This window comes from Chelon labrosus, assembly GCF_963514085.1.
Source record: "Chelon labrosus genome assembly, chromosome: 12".
Taxonomy (NCBI): Eukaryota; Metazoa; Chordata; class Actinopteri; order Mugiliformes; family Mugilidae; genus Chelon; species Chelon labrosus.
The window spans coordinates 5,494,910-5,511,254 of NC_140345.1; the positions used below are offsets into that span (position 1 = coordinate 5,494,910).

Consider the following 16,345-nt stretch of genomic DNA (forward strand, 5'->3'; position numbering starts at 1 on the left):
TTTTTTTTTTTTTTGTTTGTTTTTAGCGGCGCAGCGTTCGGCGAACAGCAGCCTCCAGAGACGGACGGAAGTCGCTTGTACTGAAAGCATCGCTGGCTTGTTTGCGCCGAGGAAGGAAGTCTCCAGCAGGAAAAAGCAATGAAAGGACTATAATTATCTCCAAGTGCTTTCTATTTTTTTTTATTTTTTTTTTCCTCGTCTCGATCTCACCGGGACGTTTCAGTGTGGAGAAGAGGAACAAGGCTCCGGGGCTCGTCTGAAAACATGGAGGGACTGTGCTAAATGTTGAACCCGACAGGAGCCTGCGCTGCCCTTTTCAGCTCTCAGGCTTAGTTGTTTGACTAAGTTAGCTGGATCAATATTTATGCGTTTGGGAGCGCTCGGAGCCACCAGCACGCTTCTTGTTGAAGGTTTAGGTGAGTAGGCTGATCCTAAATGTTGATTTCATTGAGCTTCAGGACAAAGGAGCCTGCACTCAAGACTGCTTGTTTGTCACCAACCTCAAAATCAGAAATATCGACAACGACGCCCAATAAACAGGAAACGCTGCTGGACTGAAATAATGTCAACTGTGGGCCCTCAAGACAGGGCTTCAAAGAGGGAGTTTCATTTTTAGTTTTGATTGTTTTGCAGTGAATTATTCTCTATAAAGAACTGCCTTCATTCAAACGCATCTGTTACAATAGTACAAGCATCATAAAGTAGACATCAGAGAAGCCATTTGTGGAAAATATTTACCCAGTTTAATACTATAAAAGAGCCAACTCTCTGGTTAATTTTGCGCCACTTCTATTTTTCACTACTTCTATTTTACATCATTTAATTCTCTATACATTTTTCTATTTTATTGTACCTACCTTTTCTCCTTTTCCCTCCTGTGTGCGCTGTCTGCTACTGCAACCCTGCAAATTCTCCCACTGTGGGATAAATGAAAAACATCACGTAATCTTGTGTTTTTAAAAACATATATGTGTAGTTGTATTTTGTTTTACAGGTCTCATTATATGACAGAAGTATTTATCACATTCATTATCGCACGCAGCTTAACTTGGTTTCTAGATACCTCAGACTAAAAGAGAAATAAAGTTTTTAAATAGATTTTTGATCCTGTGAGGAACATTGCAGAAAGAACTGACATGCTACGGAGCTGAATGAGAATGACTGATTTTGGCTACTCAGGATATTAGATACAGAATAATAATAAAACATGTAACATTCATAAAAATATTTTTTTTAAAAAAAGGTATGACCTATTACACTTAGAGATTTGAAAGTATACATGTAAAAGCTGTTGTGGTTGGGTTCAGAATCAGAACAGAGGTGTCATATACCAGGTACTGATAGGTAGTTTGATTATTTGTATCATAGATGGATTTCCAAGGGCCCCTGGATCAAGATGAAGACACTTGGTGGGTGTTTGATTGTTGGAAGATTAATCAAATTACAACAAAGAGAAGTAAAATAACCATAACACATATGGTACAAAAAGACATTAAAATGACAGAAAATGTCCACAAAAGATCCAATAACGGATACAAAGCGAGAACAAACAGTGCAAAATGACCACAAACAAGTGAGAAATGAGTATAAAGCGATGCAAATGGCCCACAAAAAGACAAAATGTACACTTGATACGCAAAACGCATCCTCACAGATGCAATATGACCACAGCTGCATGCACATTTCTTAAAAACAAGGCACAGAAAGAGACAAAAAAAGAACTAAAAATAGATGTGAAATGATTGTAACGTCTGTTTTCGCCAGTGTGCCTTTCACATGTCTCTGTCCAGGTGTCCATGTCATTTGGGATATTCATCATGTTAGATTAGATCCAGAGCTCATTATGTTCTCATTCACAATGGTCACATTAGAATTTGCACTCGGCTCTGCAGGACTGCAGCAGTGATGGCGGCCATCGACCTGGAGCGGGAGCTGGAGCCATTTCCCGTGGACAGAGATGGGAAGGAGTTCAGGAGCGAGGCGGACGAAGGCAGAAACATGGGATGCTGTGAGAAGTTCCAGCGGACCATCTCCAAATGGATGCTTCCAGAAGACTCCCGCAGCAAGTACCTAGAGCGAGCCAACTGCTGCCCGCCCCCCATCTTCATCATCCTCATCAGTATTGGAGAGGTACAGTGGGTCCGCCCTCCATGCTCATGACACACATACTACAGGAGTTCTGGGACAGTCAATATGGATTCTGTGGGCTCATTATGAAACATGCAGCCTACATTTGGCATATATGCCACCACGGCTTTAATTACTGTATAGATTTATTGTAACTGTTTTTGGTAGAGCAGATATTGAGGGGCGAGCAGTGGAAGACTGGATGTGATATTGTTTAATATTGACATTATATCTGACAGCAGTATTTGAAAATTTCCACAATGACTAGCTCTAAACTGAGCTGCTCTTGTACAGCTATGACCATCCCTCCCTTTCCTTTCTGTCTCGTCTGGCTCCTGCGCCGCCTCCTCTGAATGTCCTGATTCATCAAGTGCAGTCCTCATAGGCAGGCAGAGGGCCACAGTTTTATGAGTAGAAGCTTTGGGATGGACTGAGCGTGTAAACAGAAAGCCCACGTTAAACTTTTAGATTCAGGTAAATAAACACGTCTAGTGGAATGTGGATCGGTGAATGATCAGTAAAAAATAGCAAGAAAAAAAATCTACAGCCTTATTTTCCCCCATTGCTATGGTGTACTTATTTAAGATGTCCTTTATTAAGGGTTAAGATTGCCTGTCGGTGGTCACATGAGTTGTGAACGGCTAAAGTACAAGAGATGGTCAGTTTATTCTGTGTACAGATCAATAAATGCACTTTCAGCTACAGGCCTGCCACTGCTGTAACACTAGAAGTCCTACATTTTGCATTTCTAGGCAGTACATAAACATAACATCTCCTTATATCATTGTAAGTGTTTATTATTGTATTTGGAATATAACTTCTCCTGTATATGTGGCTTTATAAACAGCTGAATACTATAAAAACCCTTCAAATGACCATATATGTTCTTATACATTAAATGCTTATTATATTGTTCTCATGAAATAAATATTACACTGCCTGGCCCAAAAAAAAAAGCCTGACCACTGCGCAAAGCCTACAACCAAATATTCTCAATGGGGTTAAGGTCTGGACTCTGTGGTGGCCAATCCATGTGTGAAAATGATGTCTCATGCTCCCTGAACCACTCTTTCACAATTTGAGCCCCATGAATCCTGGCATTGTCATCTTGGAATATGCCCGTGCCATCAGGGAAGAAAAAAATCCATTGATGGAATAACCTGGTCATTCAGTATATTCAGGTAGTCAGCTGACCTCATTCTTTGGGCACATAATGTTGCTGAACCTAGACCTGACCAACTGCAGCAACCCCAGATCATAGCACTGCCCCCACAGGCTTGTACAGTAGGCACTAGGCATGATGGGTGCATCACTTCATCTGCCTCTCTTCTTACCCTGATGCCCCCATCACTCTGGAACAGGGTAAATCTGGACTCATCAGACCACATGACCTTCTTCTATTGCTCCAGAGTCCAATCTTTATGCTCCCGAGCAAACTGAAGCCTTTTTTAATGGGTTAGTCTCACTGATTACATGCCACTGATTTGACCCTTCTCAAACAGACTAACATCTTTTCCACGACCACAGGATGTGTCTTTAGACATGGTTGTTTAAGAAATGAGAAGCTACTCATTGCATCAGTTGGGGTTAAATAACTTGTTGCCCGGTGAAAGATAATCACCCATACTTATTTGCTTAGTTAAATCCAGGTGGTGACTTTGTTTTTGGCCAGGCAGTGTATACAATAAAACAAATTATATTGCACAGAGGACTGTTAGCATAGTGGCATTATGACTGAGAAAAGATTAATGATAAAAAATAGTTAGTGATGTGAGGATGTAGCTGGTTCTGTAGGCGTGAAGGAAACCTAGCAGCAGTGCTAAGAGATGCTGAGTGTGCTCAGAGTCGCTGAAGCATCGTACAGTGTTTTAAATAGAACAGGATTTGATATTTTCTTCATATTGTTGCTAAATATGTTTCCAAATTCCAAATAGAATTTTGGATAAAACAGCTGTTACAGTCAATCTGCCAATTTTAAGCCATGTTGATGTCAGAGCTGTTGCTTCACTCTTTCTTATCAGCAGCCTGCTCCTGCACAGGAACTAACAGCTCACTCTTTGTAGCTCACAGACGTGCAGTGTCCAGTGCATTTGAATGTCCATGAATACTTCACTCTTTTATAGTCTTATGCAAACAAGCGTTAAACTGCTGAGGGAAGGTTTTGTGGGGATCAACGTGGTGGGATACGCGCCTTAGTAAAGCAAACCTCAACAGCTGTAGGTCTGACTCACAGTTTTCACAGCTGTTTTGGCTTGAACTTCCCCTCTGATATATATCTAATGCAGCATTTCAGAGATTAAAGTAACTGATTTCATACTACTTAAAGCCTAATTCTATGTCCACTGTGTTCTTCATCAGTTGGCAGTGTTTATCTACTACGCCGTGTGGAAGCCTTCCCAAAACCCGCAGTGGATGACCCTGGATGAAGGCATCTGGAATAGCCCGCTAACGTACAGGCCAGAGAGCAGGCAGGAAGCATGGCGCTTTATCTCCTACATGTTTGTCCATGCCGGGTAAGCGTGGGCTTTTAAATACCTTAATTACATGATGTAATCAGTAATCGGCGTAAAAAACTAAAGTGGGCTCTTTATCATGGCCCTGCAGTAAAGATTTCATTTGATGCTGTCAGAGACGTTGACCGAGCTTTGTGGTTTTGAGATTGTGACTGGTGCACCCTTTGCTGTATTACTTCATGATGTGTATTTTTAGCAAACGCAACAGTAGCCCAGTTACCACAAAGGCGAGTCACTGCGATTAGCTTTAAAAGAAACCTTTTTTTTGTGTGTGTTAGTTAAGTTTCGAAGGCAGTTTAAAGAGTTGTATGGAAGAGTTTTCGTGTGAATTGCTGGCACATCTGTAAAAACAATGGGTCCAACCTAGCAAGTGAGCAAAAAAAAATAATTAAAATCATGAGTGCTTAGGCCACAGAAACACAGGAAGACCAAACATCGTGACTACTCAGGACGGATGCATTAGGAAAGAGGAACAGCCGTCACAGTGTCTCACCAACTCTAACTGAAAACAGGATATTTTCTCAAAGGATAAGGCCGGTGACATTCTGTAGTTTTCCTCCCGTCAACAAAACCCATGAATGAGGAGCTTATTCCTCTTTAGTGTGACTGACCCTTAAAAGCACATAAATGAGACACGCTGTTGCTATTTTCCTTTATAATGATGAATGTGGGTTCTGTAAACTGCTTCAACTCAGTCCACATATTCTTTTCGTCACATTAAATGTCTATGGACCAGAGAACAGCACCAAACAAACCCACTACTTATTCCATTTTGGGTTACATTGCTGATTTATTTAAACAATTTATTAAACAGGGTTGAGCACCAATGATTTAGATTAGTCTTTTTAACCAACTTATTGATTTTTTTTTTTGGTATTTGTTTGACATTAACACCCATCACACTAAGTCAACAAGGTTAAAGAAGTCTTTCTCCTTTCTAGTGTGGAGCACATAGTGGGAAACCTGTTGATGCAGCTGTTGCTGGGCATCCCGTTGGAACTGGTCCACAAAGGATTTGAAGTGGGAATGGTTTACCTCGCCGGTGTCATCGTAGGTCAGCGTCCCCCTCCTTTTAGGACTGAGCTCAGCGAGCTGCTTTGTGTTTGTGAATGTTTGGCATCCAGATCTGAACTCGTCTTGAAGTTGGTCTTTCCTGTTTGTGTTAAAGCTGGTAATTTCTCCCTCAGGCTCTTTGGCCAGTTCCATCTTTGATCCTCTCAGCGCCTTGGTGGGAGCTTCGGGAGGCGTTTATGCCCTAATTGGAGGGTATTTCATGAACGCAGTGGTGGTAAGGTTATAATTTGTATGCTTAATTTGTTCTGAGCAGGGTTTTTGGTACAGAATATAACTTGGAAACAAATCTTAAAGGGGAATTACTGTTTTTTACAACCTGGACCTTATTTCTGGCATAAAATACGATCGTTTACTCACCCATATAACTTTGGTGTCATTTGGAGTCGTTCAGACAATATTTAGATCCAGTGGAGCGCCGCGTATATCCATATAATGGGAGTGATCAGGGCACTGAAACGCAGCCTCTAAATAACGCATTATCTGCTGCGAAACTCATTCATTTCACCAATATTTTGTTATGATACGCTAGTGCTATTCCCCGTTGAGTCCAGACTTACCTGTTATCGATTCGTAGACGTGCAGCGGTTTGTTGTTCTTTGGCCAGCTGTTCCTCTCTCTGCCTCCGCATCCTCCTTTTAACGAGCTCCTCATCTGTATACTCTGGCTCAAAACGCTAAGGACGTTCATCATAAACAAAGTCGTCGTCCACAACCTCAGAATCGGAAAAATATTCAGCCATGTTGCAAAAAACTAGCAGTAGCAAATTACAGGTAAACAAGCCGACCGTCGAAGGTGCACTCGGCGCTCAGAGATGACATCACATCGGTTAGAGGTTAGTGGGTCAATAACAGGTAACTCCAGACTCAACGGGGAATAGCAGCATATCATAACAAAATATTGGTGAAATTAACTAGTTTCGCAGCAGATAATGCGTTATTTAGAGGCTGCGTTTCGTTGCCCCAATCACTCCCACTATATGGATATACACAGCGCTCCACTGGATCTAAATATTGTCTGAACGACTCCAAAGGACACCAAAGTTATATGGGTGAGTAAACGATCGTATTTAATGCTAGAAATAAGGTCCAGGTTGTAAAAAACGGTAGTTCCCCTTTAAGCATTATTGTGATTCTAATTGTCGCTGTGTTGCTGTACCCTTACTAAATTCTGTATTCCTATTTCTTAGCATTTTATACAGTAATATACAGTAAATGAAATCAAACACAGGACAACAGAGAAAAAGGACCAATGCTGATATTCTAGAATGAACAAGTCATATACTTAATCTACTGTGTTTCTGTTCCCTTCTTACCTGCATTTATTTAGATTTGTACACTCAGTAGTGAGCTTACTTAGAGCAGTGTGCAGCCACACCCGAGGGTGTGGGTGTGGGTGTGGGCGTTAGGTGTATGGTCAAGATACCTCTGCTGAAGATGTAGAAGGGATTTGAACCCTATGACCCCAACTTCTGGTCAACTTCTTTGACCATTTTTCCATTTCATGCACAATGAAAATACTTGTGCATTTATACATATATTTATGTGCTTTGTTGTTATTCTAGAAGTAATTTATTCAGTGTGAAGGGCTTTGTAACACACCGAGTTAAGTTAAATCATCAGTATTGCTATTTACATCTGGTGACTGTTTCACAGAATTTCCGAGAAATGATTCCTCTCCTTGGAGTGTTTCGTATCCTCGCCATCGTCATCCTTGGTATGTTGTGCTGTGTTTTTTTTTTTTGTTTTTTTTTCCCTCATTTGCTATTTTTGTGATTGGGTTAATCGTCTTCAGAAATGTTGGCTTCAATACCGTTACTGTTTTTTCCAGTTGGCACAGATTTTGGATTTGCCTTCTACAGAAGATTTGTCAGTCACGAAGAAGGTTTAAAGGTAGGATTTCACTTCTTCTCACAGTCCGACAGAGACAAACAAACAGCTGAAGCTCTCAAAGCACAAAAAGAGCCTGATCTCCCCTGAGCTTAGAATGCTTGTTGTATTGCTTTTTTTTGCATGTGGCTACAGAAAAGATCAGTTGCTCTTGTTAAGACTTGATTGCTCAAGCAGATGCATTCCTCACTGTACTTCTAAGGACTCCCACACAACCTTCTCCCCCAAAATCTCAATCCTGCGCAGCTACTGATACAGACGATACTTAGTTTTAGTTGTTAAACCGGTCCAGCCGGTTTCTTGAGTCACATTTCAGCGAGGTCGGATGACAGTATTGGAGGGTCTATGTTCTACTGAACTCTAAAACTAAAAGCTGACTTTCCTCTTAGGTGTCCTTCGTGGCTCATTTTGGAGGAATCGTGGCTGGGATGACCATTGGCTATGTTTTCTTCAGCGCCTATAACAAAGCGCTGCTCAAAGACGTGCGTTTCTGGCTTTGCATCGTGGGCTTTATAGTCTTTATTATCTTTGCTGTGCTTTTCAACATCTTCCTTTCTCCAGCACCGTAAAGCTGCAATCAGCAATTTTTTTTTTTTAGTAAAATCAGTGTGTCACTCAGGAAGCAGATTTTTAACAAACTGAGTTGCTTTTCAGGGACTTTGTAAATGTTGTACACGGGGTTTTCTTTTTAATCAATTATATATTTTTCTTTTTCTAGTGCTGAATTTGTGAGTTCAAAGTGCCTCCTGTGTTTTATGTGCAGCAGTGTAGACATTTTAGATACACATGAATGCAAGTCAACTATATCACTTGATTGTGATCTAACTTCTTTATTGCTTTGTGTGCTTTGTTGGTTTTACATTTTGTCTTTTTGTACTGTACAGGATTATCAGGAAGTTAATGGTGGTATTTCATGTAATTTTCTTGGATAGAAAAAGTAGTAACTTTGTGATGTTGCAAGATATCAGCTGATTCATCAATGACTCTCATGGACTTCTAGTATTCATAAAATGTGCCTTGAACATTATGAATTCCTTCATCCCATGAAAACTAGACATTTCATGATAATATCACATTAAATAATCATATATCACACAGTTGATATGTTACAATAAGCTTTCTTAACCATAAGCGAATGTTTAAATGTAAGTTGTAGTCTAATGAGGATACTTTTTTTGTTATTTAAGTCTGTAATGGGAAACTTTTTAATATCTAAAGTGACATTAGTTACCTGAAATACCCATGTTCAGATTGCAGGAGACCAAAGACCAAACACAGACCTCCTATACTTTTAGCATTTCCACTGCAAATTATTTTTAATAAAGTTAGAAGTTTTTTAATAAAATGTGTCCTGTCATATTTAAATCTGCAGAAACAGCATGACACTACTGATTTTGTCAGATGATTGCACAAAAAATTGTAAGGGTTTGCATTTTGGTGCAACCAGGGACTTTCATTGTAACTGTATGGCAGCAAGCTCTTTAGCTGTATTACAGTATGTTTCTGTTCCATAGTTTCCAAGCTCAGAGCATCAATATACAAATGAGATCAGCTTGATTTGCTATGTACTGTAAATACAGCATGTACATGTCCAAAGAATTGGTTCTCATTTCACCCATCCAAGTAAGCAAACAAAACAGTGGGCAGCCTTGCAAGGGGCCCAGGGAATTGGCAGTTGACTGTACAGCCATCATTTGGCAAGATGGCTGAGGATTACGGTTAGTTTACTGCTAAGTGGTCATTATTTTCACATTGTCACAATTCCCTCAATGAATGTGTAGTTTCATACCAAATAGTGTGTTTTTAAAAAATCAAATACTGAAAAGAACATTGTGTAACCACAAAAGGTCCTGTTTAGGAGAATTCAAAGATAACAGATGGGGTCAGCTGGTGAACATCTTGCACTTCATGGATACCGGTTCCCAAAAAGTGGAGTCTTAACCAGCCACTGATGTGAATATACTGTAGAATGCTGCTTATGTAAGTACTGACTGACATGGTCAGAAAATATACAAAAAGGGAAATGGATAGGATTTTCCCAATATGTTGCCCTAGCACCACCCTCTGTTACCCTAATGTGTTTGTACCAGACTGATTTGAATCAATCCTGTTCTGCTGGGCAGAAACAAGGGATTTCAGGTCAAAGGGAAAAAGTTCAATGCAAAAAATTTAGGCTGCTTCTGGGGTTAGATCTATCACCTGTGCAGCTGTAATATCACGATAAAAGAAGCACACACAGAGTTATTTATGGTATTAGAATCGACCAATATATTGGGATTGTTGTAAATGCCATAAAGTAATGTGTCATGTTAATTACATTCAGAGAGGAGCAGTAGAGTATGAAATCGGACTCAGTGACTCATTGATTACTTCACTATAGCTGAAAACTATTGACCGGACAAGGCATGTGTGGATAACTGACTGGTATTGATAACGTGGAGATTACAACCAGCGTCCTGTTCATTTGGATGTATGGAGCAAACAGACTCCGACAATTGCGTGCTAACAAATCTGAGGCATAAAATCTGGATTTAAGTAGCACATAGCTGTTGCGCAGACCCAAATGAACCATCATACAAATGCTTCTTTAGTATCTGTGCTGATGAGTACATGCAATATTGTTGTGTGTAAAGGTGAAAAAGTAAATTATGTCACATCTTTGAATAAAATACACAAAACTGACTGTGCTCTGACCTGCAAAATATGAAGTCAATGTCCGCGTTACAACCTGTTACAACCCCATCACTGTGAGGCCATGATCTAAATGCATCAGTCAAGCCACCACTATCGACTTTTCTCTGTTTGGTGCTGGCAGCCACCCCTCGACGGTTCAGTTGTTCCCACTTTGTTTCTGGCAGCGCTGCAGCAGTGGCGGGTCACTGAAGTTCAGGTGATGCGCAGGGATTCGTGGAGGACATTAATGATTTTTAAAACTTTTTGGTGACTGCGTCAGGGCTGCATGACCCGAGGAGATTTAAGTCACCACCGGCAGTCAGTCCATGTCTCTGCAAGGTAAATGGACCTCACTTCAACGAGACTCTGGCCTGTGATATAAAATGGCGATGCTGAGAGGAATGGTTTTATTGAAGCAAAACGGGATAGCTGAGCAGATCAGGGAACATATCTTTTAATATCCTGGAAGACCTCTTTTACTTCTAATATATCTTACTGCAAATATGTGACGTGGTCCATTTTTACTTCAACTTTTCATCTTATTAATATTTTAAAATTTTTTTCCAGTTTAGAGGTACTGCAATTTCTTGAATTTTTTTTTAACACTATTAATTTAATCTAAAATGCTACTACTGCAAATGCATTTTAACTTGCTCTGTATTTCCTTTTTAATTACCTTCGAACATTTAAGTTTTATTTCAGGATATTGTCCTACATGTTCATTTAATCTCTCTGTTAATGTCTTTTTATTTTGTCAGTCATAATGGCAGAGTGAAGATGGGTGACTGGAACTTTCTCGGGGGGATTTTGGAGGAGGTGCATATCCATTCCACCATGGTAGGCAAAATCTGGCTTACCATCCTGTTCATCTTCCGGATGCTGGTCCTCGGGGTGGCAGCGGAGGATGTGTGGAACGACGAGCAGGCTGAATTTATATGCAACACTGAACAGCCTGGATGCAGGAACGTGTGCTATGACCTTGCTTTCCCAATATCCCTGATCCGCTACTGGGTGCTGCAGGTCATTTTCGTATCCTCGCCCTCGCTGGTTTACATGGGCCACGCTCTCTACAGGCTACGGGCTCTGGAGAAGGAGCGGCAAAAGAAGAAAGCTCTGCTGCGAAGGGAGCTGGAGCTGGTCGACGTGGAGATGGCAGAAGCCAGGAAGAGGATTGAGCGTGAAATGAAACAGCTCGATCAGGGAAAGCTTAACAAACCTCCTCTGAGGGGCTCTCTACTGCGTACCTACGTGGCTCACATCATCACACGCTCTGTTGTGGAAGTGGTCTTCATGTCTGGCCAGTACCTCCTTTACGGTTTTCACCTCTACCCGCTCTTCAAATGTGAGCGGGATCCTTGTCCCAACGCCGTAGACTGTTATGTTTCCAGACCAACAGAAAAAAGTGTCTTCATGGCGTTCATGCAATGCATTGCTGCGATCTCCCTCTTCCTGAACATATTGGAGATCATTCATCTGGGCTACAAAAAGATAAAAGCAGGCATACTGGCCTTCTATCCTCACTTGAGAGATGAGAGGGATGAACTTGATGACTACTATGCCAACAGGAGTAAAAAAGAATCTGTTGTGCAAATTGGCACCAGTGCAGGCCGAAAGGCAACAATTGCCTCTGTCCCAAACGATTACAACCTTTTGATGGAGAGGGTGCAGGGCACAGTTATGTACCCAAACCTTATCAAGCCTTCAACTTTTCTACCTCTGCAGGGCCAGCTGGGCACTCCACAGGATCTTGATGATTCCAGATGTTCAGCTCAAAGCCCTCCAGAGTGCAAATGCACCTCAAATACAAATGAGCCCTGCTCACGGTGCTGTGAGTCTCTCATTAATCCAAAGCAAGAGCCGGAGGATTTTTTACATCCTCCCCAACACAGTAAGAAGGATGACAGCAGCGACAGAGGGAGCACAGACTCTCCCAAATGCCCGCAGACGGCAGCTCATTCTTCTTCCTTCCCCACATTGCCAGTAAGTGCATCAAGGAGGCCGTGGAAGACTCATGGCTCATCCAAATGCTCCACAGTGTTGGAAGGTAAGAGCTCTGACACAGATTCTTATGGATGTCCAAAAGCCCGCAGTGGACCTCCAAGCACACGAACGCAGCCAAAAGCCCAAAGCCGGCCCTCCAGCCCAGAGTCCCTGGATGACTGCAGCTCAGGATCCAGGCACAACCAGCGGCCACCTTCCTCCAACTGCAAAGCCTCAATTGCAAGTAATGCAAGTAGCAGGCGGGCAGACCTGCAAATCTGAACTTCAACTACTTCCTTATTTGAATTAATGCCACACAGCTAACCTAAGTGTGAGGTTTAATTTGACTGGCACTTCTACATGGATGAACGTTTGTTGATATTTTAGTTCGGTCTACATTTTGTCATTAACTTTAAAGAGTTAGCAGTTCAATCTAATGAATGTGGCGTCCCACACCCAAGTAACTCACATTTAGATTTGCTTTTGGTAGCATCCAAAACAAATTGCATGAAAAAATACTTTCAACTGTATTTAACATATATGCTAAAAGCTGCATCACATAGCTTGATGGTTTAGTACGAGATCGGGTATGCCTGCATTGGGCCAAACATAAGGCTGACACAAACACAGTTACTGTTTTCCATCATCATCTAAATTTCTGCTTGGCAGGATAACGATTCCCTGACAAGTTCCAAGCACATACAAATGTTGATTAGCATATTTGTACCATAGAGTAGTATGAAACAAAAGAACAGATACTTTTAAAGATTATTTTGTCTAAAGCGCAAAATAATCTCACTGTAATCACTGAAAGCTGTCATTAGATTTCTGAGCATATCAATAAGCAGCTAACACCGCCCTCACGAGCAGCAAATATACTGTTGGTTTTCTGTCTTGTTTTTTAAGTTTGTAATATTTATTCCTAATGTCATTAATGAAAATTATTAAATACTGTATAAAACAAAAATCTTCTTTTGTGTTTTTTTGATTTTGTTAGTCATACCAGGTTACTTGCTGAACGGGATTTTGTATCATCATCAATATCCTGTGACCTTTCAATAAAAGGCCCAATCGATCTGTTGCTGTTACTTAATCAGCGATACAGCGACGATTAATGATTACAATGATTACAAGACTTTATTTTACTTGTGATTTATTTTTTTTAACTTTTTACAACGGTGTACTTACACATTGGAAATTAAGTGTATCTTTATCATATTCACAATGAGAAGACTGTGTTCCTTTAGCTTGGCTAGAGAACAAAATTAGCAGTTTAGTGAGATGTTTTCTCACACAAAGCCCTCAAAAAAATAAGCTTGTCCAGTCATGTTCGTGGGCACTTTCTATGTGTAAAGCTATACTAAAGACTGACTGAACAAGAAAAACATAAGTTAGATTTTAAGAGAGTATAAACAAAATTTACAAAACAAAAAACAGCACAGCTACATGACAAACAGCGTTGCTTTTAAATTCAAAGCGACAGCAATACAAAAATCATTCATTCATCAAGTCAAAGTGCCGCTGGGGTTTAGTTAGCTGTGCCTCCATCTTCTGATGCAGATTCATAACGCTGCAGCTAGAGAGAAAGAACAACAAAGGAAGTATGTCCATGTTAGTGCTATTATTATTCTTTAGGGAATTTCTTTTTTGCATAAAAATTAAATCATTTCTGTAAAAATACAAAACCCTCTTTTCAGGCCGTCTACCTCTGTCCTTATAACAACTTATAGTCACAATAAGGAGGAGGTGATATATCACTGAGGTTTAAACTTTAAACTGTTGTTGTTTACCTCCAATCCCACTAAATATATTTAAAAATCTCATTAAGCTACAGTTAGTCAGAAACAACAGTAAGAGAAATTTGAAATGCTCTCTGTGAATAAAAATTGTGCCACACCTGCTTTCCCCTTAAGTACAACTGGTGTAACTCACCCGTAAATGACAACTGTGTGAAGTACTATAGTAGTATTTATAATAGACAGAGTATTTATAATAATTTATGACTTCTATGCAGTCACCATTGATTGCTCCTTTCTGCTTGTTCTGAAATCAAGAATCTTAGGTTTTACTTTTTTATTTATCTGGAGAAAACTCACTCATCCACAATACATCTGTTCATCCCCTGTAATGAAACTCACTGAAAATTCAAAACTCATTTATGCAACGTAGAAGTAAACCTGGAGAATCAGTGCCCCCTTGTGGTGAGTGTTCATGATTGGGAAGTACACTAGAGCTGTCTAGCTGTCTTTTGAAGTTGTATGCAAGTTCCTAAACATTATGTTTTATGAAATTACAGAAAACATTTGTGATAAGAGCTACTAAAAACTTACCTTGGTCTTGAGGTCTTTGTTTTCCTCGGCCAGACGTGCACACCTCTGCCTCAGGTCAATCACCTCCTGCTGCAGAGCCTCTGCCTCTGTTGAAATCTGGCCAACCGCTCCGAGGTGCTGCTTGACATATCTGGAAGGAGCTTGTCAAAGAATCTACAGCACATGAACATTTTCCTTTAATATTATTTTGTTCAGGCTAGTGAGTGGGGGCATGAACCTCTGTCTTACTTTCAGGGCAGCGAAGTTGCGTGTTTAGAAGGATACTCCAGAGCATTGTTGGGCCTTTCTGGTTGTTCATACAAAGACACTAGAACTAAAATCCAGGACAAGAAAGGAGTTAATTAAAATAAATGAACCAATCTGCTACTGAAACTGACTGTTAGACAAACTCTTTATGTTCATTAATTATTCTTTGATTTAGTACCTAGTTTTATTAGTTGCTTTCCCCGTCATTGTCAGTGCCGGCGAAAACTACTGTTCTAATCAATAGGCACACTCATTAAATATATAGTTTTTACCATGGAAAATCTGTTTCCCATCAAATTGTGATCTTTCATTCCTTAAAATTAGTAGAGATGTTTGAAAGCTACAGGAAACCTGACGTCCATGCTGGAGTGATATTTAGGTTGTATGTGTTTGTGCTGACTTCATTAACACAACTTAATTAGGAACATGGTATGGCATGGTGTAAGAACAAAATCCAGTGGACATGCAGGACTCTCAGTCTTGCTTACCTATTCTTTAATATTGGTAATTATTTCCTGATTTAATATTTACGCACTTTTATATTAAAAAAAAAAAAAACTTGATGAAGTTGGGAAGTAGAGCAGAATTTTGACATGTTTTGATAATCACCTTTGCATAAAAAAAAACATTGTAATATTCTTTAATAAAGCTGAGTATTATTAAGGTGTCGATAGTAACACTCTGACTTGCACTGACTATCAAAACAGTTTGGAGGTATGTTTGATAAGGATTTGGTGTTGGTTACTAATTTCAACAGTCAGTTTTTGCATTTGGCTTGACATCTCTTCTGGCTCGCTTCATTTGCCTTTTATTACAAAGTAAATATTTTTAATAGTCATAAAAAAGTGCCCTACCACTTGTGAGACTGTCAACAACCCCAGCTTTCTCCAAGTATCTCCTAAATTGTTCTTTCTTGGAGTCTGAAGCCTGTAGGAAGAAAAGGGAAAGACAGCCATTTTATTACGAAACACCAACAAACTGTCAGCTCCACCTTAAACATGGAGATAAATTAAACAAAACAAACTGACATGCAGAAAAGCAGCAGTAAGTGAAGCTGTTTTACTGACATTATCTCATGGCTTCCCAAGTTTGGTTTATGCATAAACATTCCCAGGCCCCTATCATTACGAAAGCCAAACATGAGCAGTCACAGGTGGTCAGTGTACCTCCTAATGAACTCCTAGTAGCTTCCTAGCTAGCTAACGTTAGCTAGCTCCCAGTTACTGGACAATTTCTCAAAGAACACAAGAGTAACATACAGCAGAAGCAGCAATCGCACTTACTCTATAATGTGCCATAATAAATACTTATTGTAGAGTTGACTTCCTTCTGGTGGCGTCCTGTCTGATATCGCAGAAGCTAATTTTGTTATGCGAGTAAACCGCCGGCTCGCAAAAACTTAACTTTCGTTTATCTTTTCAAGCCGGCCTGTTGTACTCGATGCTGCCTTCAGGTGCTCCTTGGAAAAATAAGAACGTATTGCCACAACATGCACTGGCTGTTTGTTTATTCACGA

The 16,345-nt window shown here is 40.2% G+C and overlaps 3 protein-coding genes across 3 annotated transcripts; 2 read left to right on the forward strand and 1 right to left on the reverse strand.

The window, feature by feature from the left end:
• Nucleotides 1–53: 53 nt before the first annotated feature.
• rhbdl2 (rhomboid, veinlet-like 2) lies at nt 54–8,938 on the forward strand. The gene is made up of 8 exons (XM_084557338.1): nt 54–416; nt 1,893–2,130; nt 4,486–4,640; nt 5,582–5,694; nt 5,828–5,928; nt 7,367–7,427; nt 7,542–7,603; nt 7,990–8,938. The coding sequence occupies exons 2-8, from the start codon at nt 1,906–1,908 to the stop codon at nt 8,167–8,169; spliced, it is 897 nt and encodes a 298-aa protein (XP_084413464.1). The 5' UTR covers nt 54–416; nt 1,893–1,905; the 3' UTR covers nt 8,170–8,938.
• Nucleotides 8,939–10,559: 1,621 nt separating this feature from the next.
• On the forward strand, nt 10,560–13,126 carry gja9a (gap junction protein alpha 9a; the record flags this gene model as incomplete). The annotated part of the gene is made up of 2 exons (XM_084556654.1): nt 10,560–10,612; nt 11,032–13,126. 2 exons carry the CDS (start codon nt 10,560–10,562, stop codon nt 12,533–12,535), a joined length of 1,557 nt encoding a protein of 518 aa, XP_084412780.1. The 3' UTR covers nt 12,536–13,126.
• A 248-nt stretch (nt 13,127–13,374) lies between these two features.
• Nucleotides 13,375–16,297, reverse strand: LOC311497202 (c-Myc-binding protein-like). Its single transcript, XM_084557397.1, has 5 exons — nt 16,113–16,297; nt 15,684–15,756; nt 14,848–14,896; nt 14,584–14,713; nt 13,375–13,829 (listed from the first exon to the last, which is right to left on the reverse strand). Exons 1-5 carry the CDS (start codon nt 16,125–16,127, stop codon nt 13,782–13,784), a joined length of 315 nt encoding a protein of 104 aa, XP_084413523.1. The 5' UTR covers nt 16,128–16,297; the 3' UTR covers nt 13,375–13,781.
• Nucleotides 16,298–16,345: the final 48 nt, after the last annotated feature.